Source organism: Coenobita brevimanus, chromosome 74 (assembly GCF_032717465.1).
Source record: "Coenobita brevimanus isolate Jiangsu-jjx chromosome 74, ASM3271746v2, whole genome shotgun sequence".
In the NCBI taxonomy this organism is placed as follows: Eukaryota; Metazoa; Arthropoda; class Malacostraca; order Decapoda; family Coenobitidae; genus Coenobita; species Coenobita brevimanus.
In genome coordinates, this window is record NC_137027.1 from 8,567,324 (window position 1) to 8,584,467 (window position 17,144).

The following is a 17,144-nucleotide window of genomic DNA, read 5'->3' on the forward strand; positions in this document are numbered from 1 at the left end:
ACAATATGCTTATTAATTAAAGTTTCAAATACCTTACCAAGAGAAGATGTGATAGCTATTGGTCTGTAATTGGAGGGGTCAGACGAACTTCCTTTCTTCGGAACTGGGTGGATATTGGCTTCTTTCCAAGAATTTGGGAATAAAGAAGTACGTATGCATAGTCTGAATAATTTAGCTAGGACAGAGGCAAGTTCAGGGGAACACTTTTTCAAAACAATTGGCGGAATTCCATCTGGACCTGGAGCTTTGTTGGTAGGTAAATTGTCTAGGACGGATTTTACAAATCTTGTCTGTATTTTAAGTGGGGCAATTTCGGGAGAATCAAGTTCCAGTACTGAGACATTCTGGCTGGTAACATCCATGGTAGAGTTTCTTGCAAAGGTACTAGCAAAGATATCTGCTTTCCCACGTGGGTCATTTGTAATATTGCCATCTGAAGATTTTAGTGGGGGAATGGAAGATGACTTGTTAAAGTTATTATTGAAAGAATTAAGAGTTGACCAGAATATTCTATTGTCATTAGGGTTGTTAAGTAGTTTTGATGCTTGCTTTTGAAGAAAGTTTGATTTAGATAGATTTAATACAGCTTTTGCATGATTTCTAGCAATTTTAAATTGGGAGAGTGATTCAGGTGTCTTTGATTTTAAGTAAGAGTTATATGCTAATGACTTTTGGGCTGTTGCTCTGGCACAATTGCCATCAAACCATTTTGGAGAGTTTGATCTTTTAGTGAATTGTTGACTTGGTATGAATAAATCCATACCAGCTAGTATTAAGTCACAAATGTGGGACAGGGTAGAATTGGGATCACTAGAGAAGAAAGACTGCCATGGAACATCAGCAAGATAATTTCTAAATCCATCCCAGTCTGCCCTGTCAAAGTGCCATCGGGTCACCCTGACAGGTTTGGAATGGGGAGGTGTAAGAGGGTTAACTAATGAGGCTTTGATGAGATTGTGGTCAGAGGATCCAAGTGGTGACAGTACCTCTATCCTGTATTGATCTGGATTATTTGTCAAGAATAAATCCAAGAGATGGGCATTATGGTCAGGATTATCAGGTATTCTGGTTGGTTGCTTTACCAACTGGGTGAGATTAAACGATTCCGCAAACAGCTCGCATTCTAGACCAGCGTCGTCAGTCCGGGCAGAATGCAATAACCATTCAACATTGTGTATGTTAAAATCACCCAAAATGGTAATTTCATTGCCAAGGGCAAGGTCAAGGTTGCTCAACTGAGTGGATATGGAATCAAATACACTGGGTTCCGAAGAAGCACTGGGGGAACGATAAACTACACAGATATATTTGGTAATGTTTTGGCAATTTAATTTATATAATGAGTAATCAAAACTGGATGAAGTGAAGTTTAAAATAGTGTCAACTGCATATTGGGATTTGATATAACAACAGGTGCCGCCCTTGTTCCGAAAGTTTGTAAGGAGATGGTAACCGGGAAAACAAAATGGAGATATATCGGTAGAGGGTGAGATTTGTGGTTCTGTGAGGAAAAGGGCCAAAGGGGATATGGACTGAAGGAAAAAATGAACTGAGTTTAAATTTGTGGTAAGGCCGCGGATGTTGGTAAAGAATAAGGCCGCACCGTCACCTCTTCGCCGACGAGCAGTCCCGGAAATAGCAACAGTCGCTGCTGGCACAGTCGCTTGATAGCGACTGGGAGGACCCTGTGCCTCCAGCCCTACCCTGCCGGTGGTGGCAATCCGAGATACCACCTCATTTGATTGTGAGATTGCAGCGGCCATTACTAAAGATGTGAATAGAAGGTGTGATATGTTATGCGCATGTAGTGTGGTGTAGACAGTTGAAGGTAGAGGTATCATGAGAGCATGCTGGCCTACTCTCTGTGTAAATGAATGCACTGAAAATGTTCAGAAAAGGGAGATGGTCAGGATCAAGTCCTGAGGGCTGGTGAAACGGGAGCTCCAGCTCTCCCTGTCACCAGCTTGCCATCAACCTCGGGAGTACTGCCCTGTTCGACTGGTGCTACAGTCTACTCCTCATAATTACACTCATGTACAGAAAGGCAGCTCCAGGGAAAAATACGAAAGATACAGCTTAAGGGTGAAACTGCGGCACTTTACTAGTAAAAAATACTTCCATAAAGTTTTTATTCTTATATGGGTCATTGGATATGGGACTCAGCACCTCATGCAACATTTTAGCATGGGGAGACCAGGGTGGGGCAGAACATTAAGAATATTAGTCAGTCCTCATTTACTCACTGAGCCAAGGGATGTTCTTTTCATATTATTATTGTCATCTTCCAACAATATTTCCAGCTTAGGATGGGCTTTTCACACTAAAAATGGTTAAAAAAGTTACTTTATGAGAAACAGCATTAACAGAGACATGTTTTTAGTTCAATATTTCTTGGGGATCAAGCCTATACATACACATGACTAGACCATCACCACAACCAGGGAACTCAAACCACTATACAGTAGTGTGTTTACATTACTGTGACAAAGATCTGCAACTACTTTCAGCTCAGTTGATGACAAAGTATTGTAGTGTTGGGTTCATTTGACTAGTAGACCAGGAGACTCATTCTTTCTTCATAATAAAGGCTCATCGAATTTCATGTGATGTGGTGTGTGGAAGGAAGAGAAGACGGAGGGGGGTGCAAGGAACAGCGTGGTGGACTGAAGAGGTGAAACAGGCTGTGGCACAAAAGAAGAAAGCATACAATGAATGGATGAGAAATAGGGGTGTGGAAGAAGTTGAGAGGCGGAAGAGAGAGTTATATGTAGAAAGAAAGAGAGAGGTGAAAAGGTTAGTAAGAGAGAGTAAGAAGAGAGTGGATGAGGAATTTGGAAGGAATTTGAGTGTAAAGTGGAGGGACTGTAAGAAGATGTTCTGGAAAGAGGTGAAGAGAGTAAGACAGGGTGGAAGTGAGGTTAGCAGGGGAGTGAAAGATAAAAATGGTAGATTACTAGTGGAGAAGGGAAAAAAAGTGAGCAGATGGAGAGAACACTTTAAGGAATTGTTGAACATACAGGATGGAAGTAATGTGAGTATAAGTGGCTGGGGAATGGCTGGGAGAAGGAGAGAGGTGAGAAGACAGGAAGAAATCAGTAGGATAGAAGTTGTGGAAGCAATGAAGAAAGTTAAATTGGGGAAAGCCCTAGGAATTGATGAAGTGTGTGGTGAAATGCTGAAGCATGGGGGAGAGATAGTAGTAGAATGGATGTGGAAGATGTGCAGATTGGCCTGGGAGGAAGGCAGAGTCCCGGAGGATTGGAAGTCACGTATAATTATTCCCTTGTACAAAGGAAAAGGGGAAAAAGAAGTGTGTGGTGATCATAGGGGCATTTGTCTTCTTAGTATAATAGGAAAAGTGTATGGTAGGATACTTATTGACAGAGTTAGAGAAAGAACAGAGGAATTAGTTGGAGAAGAACAGGGAGGCTTTAGGAAGGGAAGAGGTTGTGTAGATCAGATATTCATTCTCAGACCCTTAGTGGAAAAGTTTCTAGAGAAGGGAAAGAAATTGTATGCGGCTTTCATGGATTTGAAGAAAGCATATGACAGGGTGGATAGACAAGGATTGTGGAAAGTATTAAGAGTATATGGAGTAGATGGAAAGTTGTTGAATGCTGTGAAGAGTATGTATGATGGTGCTAAGGCTGCAGTGCGTGTGGATGGTGAACTAAGTGAATTTTTCTCTTTGGAGGTTGGGTTGAAACAGGGATGTGTCATGTCCCCATGGTTGTTCAATCTGTTCATGGATGGGGTAATAAAAGAGGTACAAGGTAGAGTAATGGATGTTGGAGTGGCCCTGGTGAGAGAGGATAGTGTTTGGAAACTCCCTGTACTGTTGTTTGCAGATGATTCTGTGTTGTTGAGTGAAAACGAAGGGGAGCTGCAAGGCTTGGTGGATGAGTTTGAGAGAGTGTGCAAGAAACGGAATCTAAAGGTGAATGTAGGGAAGAGTAAAGTGATGGTTTTTGAGAGAGGTGAAGTCAGTGAATGTACAGTTAGGTTGGATGGTGAGGAACTGGAAAATGTGAGTATGTTTAAGTACTTGAGTAGTGTGATGAGTAAGGATGGAGGTTTGGAGGGTGAAGTGCTTGAAAGGGTACAGCAGGGAAGAAAGGTTGCTGGTTCTTTGAAAGCAGTGATAAGAAACAGGGAAGTAAGCATGGAGGTGAAAAAGTTACTATATGACAGTATTGTGATACCAACTCTAACATATGGAAGTGAAGCTTGGATGTTGTTGGAAGGACACAAGTCAAGAGTGAGAGCAGGGGAAATGAGTTATTTAAGAGGAGCCTGTGGAGTCACATGGATAGACAGGCTGATGAATGAAGATATAAAGGAGCGTTGTGGTGTGGATGTGGATGTGGTAGGAAGTGTTATCAGGAACACACTGATGTGGTTTGGCCATGTGGAGAGGATGGAGGGTGAAAGACTGATGAAGAGAGTGTATGTGAGTGAGGTGGAGGGGGGAAGAGGGAGGGGGAGGCCGAGGATGAGATGGAGGGATGGGGTGGAGAGGTATATGAGAGAGGGGTGTGTGAGTTGGAAGCAGGACAGTGAAATGGCGGGGGACAGGACGATGTGGAGGCGATTTGTTTGTGGCCACCCCAAACGGGATTGAGGCGTCTAGCAACAGATAGATAGATTGATAGAATTTCATGCAACCATGACAGTGTCTTCAAGTTGTGGGAGTGGCTCACAATTCCATCAAATGAAATCAAACCACCTATATGCAGTAACTGTCATCAGTTGTTTCTCACCTTAACTGAGCAAATAAATGGTGTATCTTCTTCCTCCTCTTCTTTCTGTTCTGGGGCCTCAAACATATCCGGGGCAGCATCAATGAGGAAAACGGTGGCAGTACGACCCCCCCAAAACCAGTCTCCCTCCTCTCCTTCCTCTCTATCCTCATTCTCCTGGTCATCCCCGTCAAACGTCCATGAGTCCATGGTTTCGGCTCAAGCCTGGAAGGTACCGGTACCGGTACTACAGAATTAGTACTTCTTATCCACCTAGAGAAAAGAAATACAGTTTAAAGTCAATGGGAAAACACATGGTACACATAATATCACAGGTAGAGTAAAGGTGCAAGAATTTCATAGATGCTTAGCACACAGGCATAAGATGCCCACCTTAACTCTGAAATATAACAGATGAGGCCACTTCACTCCTTAACTACAGTTCTCTAACCTTAAGCTGGCCCAGATTTTTAAACTTTTGCAACTTATTTCAGTAGTATTTAAGAGGAGACATAGGGCCACCTTTTAAAAATTACCAGTAAATTTTTTCTTATCCACTTTAAGCTGATTCAGTGACTCTGTAAAGGTGTACAGAAGTGCATTTTCCAGTATGAAGAGGACCCATCAATAAACAACAAAAATATGATAACATAAGGGATAGGCTAGGCTAGGATAAGTTTGGTTAGGGTAGCATAAAATTGGTTAGATTAGCACCATATAGGTCTGGTTTAGAACAAATGAAATTTCATTGTTACAAAAATATAGGTGTGGTTTGAATAAACCTGATAAGAATACTTTTGTTCAAAGCTGGCACTCCAGGATTTTACAATTAGGACAATCAAATGCTCTTGGTAACACTTCACGCTTTGTACATTTCTGTTATGTAACCCAAAAGAAGCACTGTCATTGGTTTCTCTGCTTCATACTGATTGATTGGTGCATCTGCCTTGTGTGCCAGCCATCACCTCTCCGTTTCATTCCACTTTACAGGTGAAGGTTGGATTAAAATGTCACGTACAACAGATAATGTTCATTTGCAGCAAATACTTCTATTGGAAAAATGTTAGTAGGGTTTATAAAGTGTAAAACTGTAGATTCCTTGTTCATGGTCACCAGGAACGGCAAACTGTCCAAATGAGTATGGTCCTGCAGTCCAAACAGCCACTTCAAAGCAAGAACTTGTCTCCCATTCAGAATCTTGCACTCCCCTTGTCCTGAAAGTCCTGCCCATTTTTATTGGCTATTAGTACATATGGAACAATGAGCACAAAAGGCACTGGATGTCACCATGCCAGCACACAAAACCAGATGTATTATAGATACCTTATTGCAGGCTAGACGTTTTCTTAATATTAACCTCAGTCGTCCCGAAGTTGACCGATACTGGTACGTTTGTAACGTTAATATATCTAGACCTAAATATATAAAGTGAAGCTAGTGATTTTTACTGTTGCCTTCGATTTTTATTGCACCACGAATTTTGGTTCAGAAAGATGTTGCACAGTTTCTGAAAAAAAAAAAAAAAAAAAAAAAAAAAAACGTAATTACCAAACATTACCGGTAACGCTACAATACTAAGCATGGATTGTTAGGGTAATATCTAATCAATGGTATAACAGGAATCAATACCTACAAAAAGGCTACAAGTGTAATACCGCCAAGAACAACTCGAACAATTCGTCTTGGTCTCAGTCTCCGCTACCGCGCTAGCAACGATGTTTACACTCGACCTAGAGATTTGGGCGCGACTTAAATTCGGCTTTAAGGATTCATAGATTTATTACTTTAGTAACAGTTCTGAGTATGTTTCCTATTATTAGAAAATGAGTATGAATTCTGTTTGCAATATTAGTGTATATTTTTATCGGCTCGATCTTGTGGCGGATTACTTAAACTATCTATCTATCTATTGCCAGACGCCTCAATCCCGTTTGGGGTGGCCACAAACAAATCGCCTCCAAGTCGCCCTGTCCCCCGCCATTTCACTACCCTGCTCCCAACTCACACCCCCCTCTCTCATATACCTCTCCACCCCATCCCTCCATCTCATCCTCGGTCTCCCCCTCCCACTTCCACCCTCCACCTCACTCACATACACTCTCTTCGTCAGTCTTTCACCCTCCATCCTCTCCACATGGCCAAACCACCTCAGTGTGTTCCTCACAACGCTTCCTATCACATCCACATCAACACCACAACGCTCCTTTATATTCTCATTCGTCAGCCTGTCTCTCCACGTGACTCCACAAGCTCCTCTTAAATAACTCATTTCCACTGCTCTCACTCTTGACTTGTGTCCTTCCAACAACGTCCAAGCTTCACTTCCGTACGTTAGAGTTGGTATCACAATACTGTCATGTAGTAACTTTTTTACTTCCATGCTCACTTCCCTGTTTCTTATCACTGCTTTCAAGGAACCAGCAACCTTTCTTCCCTGCTGTACCCTTTCAAGCACTTCACCCTCCAAACCTCCATCCTTACTCATCACACTACCCAAATACTTAAACGTACTCACATTTTCCAATTCCTCACCATCCAACCTCGCTATACATTCACTGACTTCACCTCTCTCAAAGACCATCACTTTACTCTTCCCTACATTCACCTTTAGGTTCCGTTTCTTACACACTCTCTCAAACTCATCCACCAAGCCTTGCAGCTCCCCTTCATCTTCACTCAACAACACAGTATCATCTGCAAACAACAGTACAGGGAGTTTCCAAACACTATCCTCTCTCACCAGGGCCACTCCAACATCCACTACCCTACCTTGTACCTCTTTTATTACCCCATCCATGTACAGATTGAACAACCATGGAGACATGACACATCCCTGTTTCAAACCAACTTTCAAAGAGAAAAATTCACTTAGTTCACCATCCACACGCACTGCAGCCTTAGCACCATCATACATACTCTTCACAGCATTCAACAACTTCCCATCTACTCCATATATTCTTAACACTTTCCACAATCCTTGTCTATCCACCCTGTCATATGCTTTCTCCAAATCCATGAAAGCCGCATACAACTTCTTTCCCTTCTCTAGAAACTTTTCCACTAAAGATCTAAGAATGAATATCTGATCTACACAACCTCTTCCCTTCCTAAAGCCTCCCTGTTCTTCTCCAACTTATTTCTCTGTTCTTTCTCTAACTCTGTCTATAAGTATCCTACCATACACTTTTCCTATTATACTAAGAAGACAAATGCCCCTATGATTACCACACACTTCTTTTTCCCCTTTTCCTTTGTACAAGGGAATAATTATACCTGACTTCCAATCCTCCGGGACTCTACCTTCCTCCCAGGCCAATCTGCACATCTTCCACATCCATTCTACTACTATCTCTCCCCCATGCTTCAGCATCTCACCACACACTCCATCAATTCCTGGGGCTTTCCCCGATTTAACTTTCTTCATTGCTTCCACAACCTCTATCCTACTGATTTCTACCTGTCTTCTCACCTCCCTCCTTCTCCCAGCCATTCCCCAGCCACTTATACTCGCATTACTTCCATCCTCTACGTTCAACAATTCCTTAAAGTGTTCTCTCCATCTGCTCACTTTTTCTCCCTTCTCCACTAGTAATCTACCATGTTTATCTTTCACTCCCCTGCTAACTTCACTTCCACCCTGTCTTACTCTTTTCACTTCTCTCCAGAACATTTTCTTACAGTCCCTCCACTTTACACTCAAATTCCTTCCAAATTCCTGATCCACTCTCTTCTTACTCTCTCTTACTAATCTTTTCACCTCTCTCTTCCTTTCCACATATAACTCTCTCTTCTGCCTCTCAACTTCTTCCACGCCCCTATTTCTCATCCATTCATTGTATGCTTTCTTCTTTTGTGCCACAGCCTGTTTCACCTCTTCAGTCCACCACGCTGTTCCTTGCACCCCCCTCCGTCTTCTCTTCCTTCCACACACCACATCACATGCTGCACATATTTCTTCTGTAAATATCTTACACACACCTTCCACGTCTCCCATCTGCTCCAATTCATATTTGCCCAATCGTTCCTCCACTTCTCTCTTATACTCTGCCTTTTTCTCATCCTCTTGTAACCTTTCCACTCTCCTTGCAACTACTCCTTCCTCTCGTCTTTCCCTTCTTCTATTCCTCCATCTTACTTGCATCCTAATTCTGGCCACCACCAAGTAGTGGTCAGAAAGGCCACTCCCCCAACCTCTATAAACTCTTGCATCCAATATACATCTTCGCATCCTTTCATCCACACACACATAATCAATCATTGCCTTCCTTTCATTCAGTTCACCACCCACCCTTCTCATCACTCGCCATGTATACCTGTGGATCATTTTATGCCTGAAGAGGGTATTGGCTATTACCAACCCCCTCCCAGCACAGATGTCCACTAACGCACTCCCATTCTCATCTATCTCAGCAGGCACACCCCACTCACCAACTATTCCATCCACCTTCACATTACCAACTTTACCATTCATATCACCGATCAAAAACACTCTCTCATTCCTTCCAAACTTTTCCATGCACTTAAACAAATGGTCATTAATGGTGGAAATATTTACTTCCTCAGATGACATTAACACAGACTAGTATTGCAAGTCTGTTTTCAAGTAGGAGGAGTCCAGACCCTGTAGCTGAGGGTTTGCTCTTGAAAGACAACTGTTGTTTATACATAGTTTTCCAGTGTAACGTTATGTGACTTATGTCATGGAGAGCCCCTTCCTCCTGGTGTTACGCGCTGTCCTCCCTGAGATAGAATGGGCTGTCAAGGACGATTGAACAGTGGACTAATGACCATTCTCCGTCCTACATCAACTCTCTCTCTCTCTCACTGTGTGTCTGTGTGTAATTCACCGGGTCGGTCAGGATCACTTGATGGTCGTGATCGTCAGCTTTTACCCTCCCGGAAGGGAGCTGAGAACTCATATAGTCCGATCTAAGGGCAAGGCTGTGACCTTCACACACGCACACACCCGTCCCCTTGCTCAAGGGGGACAGTAACCACCCACTTTCAGTGAAACTTTTCGCAACCTGAGCGAGGCGCGAACTCCCGTCTGCCAGATGGCAAGCGAGAACGCTACCACTGAGCCAGCGAGCGGTGTGTGTGTGTGTGTGTGTGTGTGTGTGTGTGTGTGTGTGTGTTCTTACCTATTTGTTCTTACCTAATTGTATCTTTACAGGAATGAGTCAAGCTCGTACTGTCCCGTGTCTTAAACCATATTTATCGTACATATCCTTAAATTTGTGAATTGTTTTGGCACACACTATTTCATTCGGTAGTGCATTCCACTGATCAATTGCTCTGTTTGGGAAACTGAATTTCCTTACGTCTTTATTACCTCTCTTCTTATGCAGTTTTTTGCAGTGTCCTCTTGCTGATGCTTCCCCATATGTTAAGTAATCATTTATGTCTATTTTCTCCTTCCCTGATATGCATTTATATAGCATTATCATGTCACCTCTTTTCCTTCTCTCCTGTAGTGTTGGTAGATTCAGTTTATTTAGTCTTTCTTCATAGCTTAGATCCCTAAGTTTGGTATCCATCTTGTAGCGGCCCTTTGACCTTTTTCAATCTTGTCTATGTGTTTCTTGAGATGAGGACTCCAGACTACTGATGCATACTCCAGGTTTGGTCTGATGAATGATGTTATTATCCTTCTTAGCATGTCTTCATTTATGTATGTGAATGCTATTCTCATATTTGCAAGCAGTGTTTACATGTTCCGTACCTTCTCACTGATGTGGTCAGCCGTAGATAGTCTGTTATTGATAATCACACCTAGGTCCTTCTCTCTTTCTGATGTGTGTAGGGTTTTATTTCCTAACGTATAATCCCAATCAGGTCTTTTTCCACTTTTACCAAACTTGATTACATGACACTTGTCCACATTGAATTCCATTTGCCATGTATTACTCCATTCATGAAGTATATTTAATTTTTCTTGTAGCTCTTTACAAGAGTCTGTGTTAATAATTCTCCTTTGTATTTTTGCATCATCTGCAAACATATTTAGATAGCTTTCATTTCCAGTGTTACTGTTTATATCATTTATATACACTAAAAACATGATTGGTGCCAGCACTGAACCCTGTGGTACTCCATTAGTCACTTCTTTCCATGATGAGTAGTTTCCCCTTGGTACTGTTCTCATTTCTCTTTTTATGAGAAAATCTTGCATCCAACAAAACAGTTTGCCTCGAATTCCTCCTTGATGGTACAGTTTCCATTAAAGTCTTTGGTGTGGTACTGTGTCAAATGCTTTTTTGAAATCTAAATAAATACTGTCCACCCATCCTTCTCTTTCCTGTATTGTGTCTGTTACTCTGTCATAGTAGCTCAACAGATTAGTAACACATGATTTTCCTTTTCTGAAATCAAACTGTCTTTCTGTTATCATATTGTGTTCTTCTAGATGATTTACCCAAGCATTTCTTATAAGCTTTTCCAATACCTTGCTTACAACACTGGTCAGTGATACTGATCGGTAGTTGAGTGGATTTTGTCCATTCCCTTTCTTGAATAAGGGGACAGTATTTGCTTTCTTCCAAATATCAGGCAGTTTACCTTGACTCAAGGATTTCTTGAAAATTATAAATAATGGTTTGCTTAACTCCTTTGCACATTCTCGTAGCACCCATGAAATTTCATCAGGACTATTTGCTTTTCCTCTGTCTAATTTACTTAACTCCTCCTGTATTACTTTTTCTGCTATTTGTATATCTGGTAGTATGTGTGGACATGCATGTGTACGTGCGCGACTGCGTGCTTGCGTACGTGCGTGCTTTTGAGCTTGTAAGACCCACCCAAAGGCCGGCCATTGGTACAGTACTTGGGAGCAGGGTTGACTTGAAGATGGACGATTCTTGCTTGTGCTGCAAGGGAACAAAGATTAATGCTAGAGAGTGGTGGAGTGTTCATAAACACGCAAAGAGCAGCCTGTCAGAGAAGCTGTGAAGAAATAGTGGTGGAAGAATGACGTGTTCTGTCAACTGCGGCCTACCTCTCGCAGATGACCAAGGGGGTAAGTTCTCAGGGAGACCAGGGTAACAGCGTATTCTAAATATCCTGATGGCAAGCTAACCGTAAATTCCTTGAGTTCGCATTCTCATTCACCTTCCCGGGAGCTATCAACACGTGGCAAGGCAAAAGAGGAAGTGACAGAGATCCTAAGCCTCTTTAAGCTCAATTAATGGACTGATGTAGTCAGACTGGAGGGGTGATTTGACTAAGAACCAGAGACTCATTCCTTGATCATCGATTTTAATGCAGCCACGATTTGGTATTTAAGTTGTGGGAGAGGATCAGGTCCGTCAGGTGAAGATAAACCGACTACTGGATGCAGAGTATGTGGTGTCATGGATACTCACCAGAGGCTGGCACGGTCGTACTTACTGTACTTGATTGGGGAATGCGATTTGTTTCTTATTATTCGCCATTTCAGCTGCGTTAAGATGCAAGGACAGTAAAGCAGAACACACAATTAGGAGGAAACCTGCAGTCAAAACACAGTCAAAGGATTAACGTTGCTTGACTTACGAGTATATCACAGGTGCTGTGACTGGCAATATATAATGGCGTTGCTGCAGCCGACTGGGATTTTCGCTTTACCAATAACCACAGGTGCCTCATCGCTTAGTACAATGTATATACACTAGCTGGAATGAGGAAGATTGTAGATTCGACTTTTGCTTGTGGTTGTCTGGAAAAATGTTTGGATAATACCGTGTCAGTCAGTGGTTCATCGGGACCCAGTGGTGCATGTGTTAGCATACCCAGCTAGCTGCTGGAAGAATCCCAGCTGATTCTCAGGCTAATCAGATTACTGGCCCTTGATACTTATGAAATATGCCTTGCCACCCCAGTGGTTACCCCAGATTTATGGGAGAATACCTCCAGACTCCTCTAAAGAGTTCTCTTTGGGTCCTCCCATAAGTGAGCTTGATCACCCCATTTTAAAAATCTTGCAACGTCCCTGCTCTTGTCCCTGTTCACCCATCAGTACAACCGGTAACCTACTAATCGTTTTCAAGAGGAAGAGCGAGACAGCAAAAAGATTGTTTCCCTGTTTGACTCATGCAGTCGGTAGTCATGAAGTGAAGGTGAATTAGGTTTGTGTATGTGTTCGTGCCATTGGCGAACGACTTGTGGATTTGCTATTTATCATGTTCATGGAATAGTTGTATCAGTGTCACGTAATCATTTATATGTTAATCACAATACAGTTCAGAATATAGCTTTCGGTCTGCATTCCCTCCAGGTAAAAGATGCTCTCTCTCTCTCTCTCTCTCTCTCTCTCTCTCTCTCTCTCAAAAAGAAAAAAAAAGTTTCAAAGACTTACATGATTACAGTTGCTTTAATTTAATCTGACCCAGATTTTTGTCCTTTTGCAACTTATTTCACGTAGCTTAATTGCAGAATAAGACAATGCCATGGCTCTGCGTCCTTTACATGACACTTCTGCGTGACTAGCATCGTATTCTAGTGAAAATCTATTGCTAGAAATGAGTCCTGACGATTGAAAGATGGAAATTTTTAGACCAAGTTAGAGTAGAATGGGTATACCTTTGAGAACTTATCCTGTTTGTTTACATTCTTTCCACAAACCCTTCAACCCGATAACGTCTTATATATTTTTGTCTATCACCAGTTACTTTTTCAAAACTAATTTATATCAGGTAGCGAAGGATTTAACTAAGGCTATATCCAACAGTTTCACTTCTAACAATCTTCTCTTAGCTTAGTAAAATACTAGGAAAACGTATGAAAAGAAAAAAAAAAAAGAACATGACCTTTTAGTGACGGCCATAAATGCCATCACAACCTTAACCTATTTCGTAAGGTCACTGGGGATTTCGTAACACCTCCTTATTAGTGGTTTATTTTGCACATTGCCATTCTGCGTCCTCATGAATATTATTGATGCAAACTGTCTATGTTAAAGGGATATAGTAACATCCAAGAGATTGTTAATGTGTAATATGCTAAATAAATTGCTAAGGCAAAGGTGCTACGAAGCCTCTTATGGCACATATAATATTTCACCTTGAACCTAGGTCCATATTCTCCCCGGCTAAGGAAGCTCCCTAGCGCCTCTTCCTTAGCAATTTATTTTGCATATTACATCTTACTGTCCTGCTCTGTGTTATAATTATGTCCTTCAAACATTACCATACTCTGTATAAAACATGAAATGATTTTAACCAATCATCTTTGTGTAAAGTATGAAACAATTTTAACCAACCATATCCAAAAATAAACAGGTAAGGAGGAGGTGTTAGGGAGCCTCCACACCTGACATGAATACTCGCCTCGGATGCAAACAAGCCTAAGCGGAAAGCAGGATCTCTAAGTAGTCAGTCAACACAAATTAATATTCATCCAAGCCACGTAAAGGAAGGAATGATAGACTGATGCCTGGATAAACTCTGGCATTAGGCGTTTAGCAAGAGAGTAATGCAGCTCATTTGTAAATTCAGTTATACCCGGAAATTCAGCTCGGTCACTTCAACTTTGAGCTTTTCGTCGATTCTATGTGAATTTCGCGTAGCTTAAGGCCAGGAGGAGACATTACATCGCTCAACGTTCTCTCCCTAGGACTTATTCGTGACTTGCACCATATTCAGGGGTTAATCTTTTGTTACAGGCAGGGGCGCATGGGGGGGGGGGGCACCGGGCCCGGACCCCAACCCCCTTAGCTCTCTAGGTCCTTTAAAAATTTATGTATATTTATTTCGATAACAGCAAAACATGAAAAATTGACAAGTACAAACAAAGAATAACACATGAGCCAGCAGCTCCCTGACTCTGAACCTGCATGTGACCTCCCGGTAATTATCGGATTACCTGACCTCACCTCACTACGGCCCCTCCCTTGGAAAATTCCTGGCTGCGCCCCGATTTGGTGCGGGAGACACTAACAAGACCAACGGCAAGAAACAAGGCTTTAACCCCCTTCAGCACGTGTATGTTCTCAAGATACAACTGTGCCAGCTTATATGTGGCATCGGGGGTCCAATTTTGCTTTCTGGAACGTTTGCTTGTTACATTGTTGGAGTTCTCCATACTTGGATAGCGGTGGTGGTGTTTGTTTACAGGGTTGTGTGGAGAGGCAACATGTCCTCGTCCACAACACAAAGTGGTAAATTAATAATTCCTCAAAAATGACATTAATCTGTTTACTTTACCCTGAAAACATTTAAGAAAATATCGTAGTAATTTCTGATTTTTTGTAGCATCTTTTCTCTGTTGTTTTCTTAGATTTTTCTTCATTTTTCGAAACTCTCAAGTGCTACGCAGCGCCAACCGCTAACTCAGCAGCTTGTGACTTCGACCTAACAAAGTCTCGACTTAGTTATGATGAGGTGCTCCCTAAGTCTCACATTTATGACTTTCACCTAACTATGATGTAGTTTTTATAAGTACGGGCCCAGGGGCAGTATTCTCGTGTGGTTAGGAAGCTTATTAACACCTCTTCCTTACTGGTTTCCGATTCTATTCTTTTAATATTTGTGTTATTCATGCAACCTATGTCGATATCAAAAAGATATAAGAAGCAAAAAAAGAGGATATTACTGAGAAGTTTGGAAAATAAGTAGTCAAGGATTAGGTGCTAGGGAGCCTCCCTTACCTGAGAGAAATGGATCCACGTGTGCCCCATCCTTTTGTGTATAGGGGTGTGATGCGGTAGAAGGTTGCGTCATCATAGGTTTCAGTTTTCCTCCATAACTTGCGTGCAACTTTGATGAATATTTACAGGTTTTGCATGGAGGAATGACACTCAAGAAGTCTATGTATTTATTTGGTCAGACGCCTTAATCCCATAATCGCCTCCATGTCGTTCTGTCCTCCCCCATCAAGCTGCCCTTTCTCCAGCTCACACACCCCATACTCAGATGCTTCGACACCCTCACCGACAACTAAAGTCTCCAGTCTTCTGGAACCTATCCTTGCTGTAGAGGTTTATTTGTAAAAAATGTTAAAGGATCATATATTGCATTCACTACATTTGTTATATTTTTAGGGTTAATATTGTCTGGGCCTGTAGTTAGGTTACTGTTCATTTTACCAAGTTTATCTTTGACTTCATTGCTGCAAATAGGCATGTTACCTAAGACGTTGTGGCTCATCTGTTGTAGCTTTTCGGTGGTGTCCTTGGCTTCATTTGTGAAGACTGAACTAAAAAAAAAAAAAGATGTTTACAGTACTCGTAGACGCAGTTCTTTATCATCCGAGGTAAGAGTACCCTCGGGGCTAATTAGTAGTCTAATACCGGTCTTAAGACGTTTATTGAAGTTTATGTATCCATTAAAGAGTATACGATCCTTTGAACTCGTTTTAACTATGTCTACTTCAAATTGCCTCTGAGCTGTTCTACTGATTTTCTTTAACTTTGCTTCTACTATTGTCATATTGTATCGTGGCATAATCGCTGGCGTGACTTTTAAGTAAACACGGGTACACGACTTAAGATATTATCCTCTCTTGGCGGTTATGTGACACACTGATATAAAAAGCTGTTCTCAGTAATATCCGTCATTCTTCTGTCACCATTGCCTCTACCAGTGACTGTGTATTCCAGCAAACTGACGGCAGGCTAAAGCTGCCAGCTATCAGTGTTCCTTCCCAGTCGAGAATTTCCTGCAAGATATTGTATATTTCTAAATCATCCTCTACTGCTGTGTGGGGCGAAGATTGACAGCGGCAAGATTTGCGTTCATACGCTTAGAATGTACCGTATCTTTACATTAACAAGTTCGGTGCCATTATTATTCAGGGCTACATCTATGAGGTTTAAATAGGATTTATTCTATAGTCCAACACTTCCACTTAGACGTTCATTATTTCTTACTTTATATAGAAATTTATACAATCCAAACTGGTCTTCTGGTAGTAAATTCCTGTTACTTATAGCGAGGTGCGTTTCTGTTACACATCCATCCATCCATCATCCAATCCTACATTGCCCCATGAGGAGCGTAGGAGCCCGGGGCTAGGCAGTTGGTCTCGACATTTAAGATGAGAGTGACCAGCCTCACTCATCCCTGAGTGGCATTACATGAGCAATCAACCCCAACCATCCCTTGGATATAAACCTTCACGGGCTCAATCCGACTGGAGCGCAATAATTATCCATTAAACCACCAGGTGCCAAAATTTGGCTATATGGTTACCACCCGGCGTAGTAAATGGTTTCTTGGTGTACAGGAAACCATTTGGCTTGTCACTCACTGTGGAGTCACCCACAGGCAGAAGGAAAAGGAAAGAATGAAGGAAAGAAAGACAGAAGAGGGAGTGTAAAGTCACCCGTAGGCAGAAGGACAAGGAAAGAATGAAGGAAAGAACAGACGAGGATGGAAGGAAAGAAGGATGGAAGAGAGGAAAGGGCAGACACCCGATAGCAGCACTACATCG

At 42.0% G+C, this 17,144-nt stretch overlaps 1 protein-coding gene across 1 annotated transcript in view; it reads right to left on the reverse strand.

Annotated features, from left to right (window-relative positions):
* The window catches only part of Irbp (Inverted repeat-binding protein), a 28,666-nt gene extending 22,235 nt beyond the window's left edge, over positions 1-6,431 (reverse strand). The window contains exons 1-2 of the mRNA XM_080278518.1: positions 6,373-6,431; positions 4,761-4,964 (exon numbers count right to left, since the gene is read on the reverse strand). Coding sequence (XP_080134644.1) covers positions 4,761-4,949 — 189 coding nt within the window. The 5' untranslated portion in view covers positions 4,950-4,964; positions 6,373-6,431. The remainder of the gene's footprint in view (positions 1-4,760; positions 4,965-6,372) is intronic.
* Between the last annotated feature and the right edge of the window lie 10,713 nt (positions 6,432-17,144).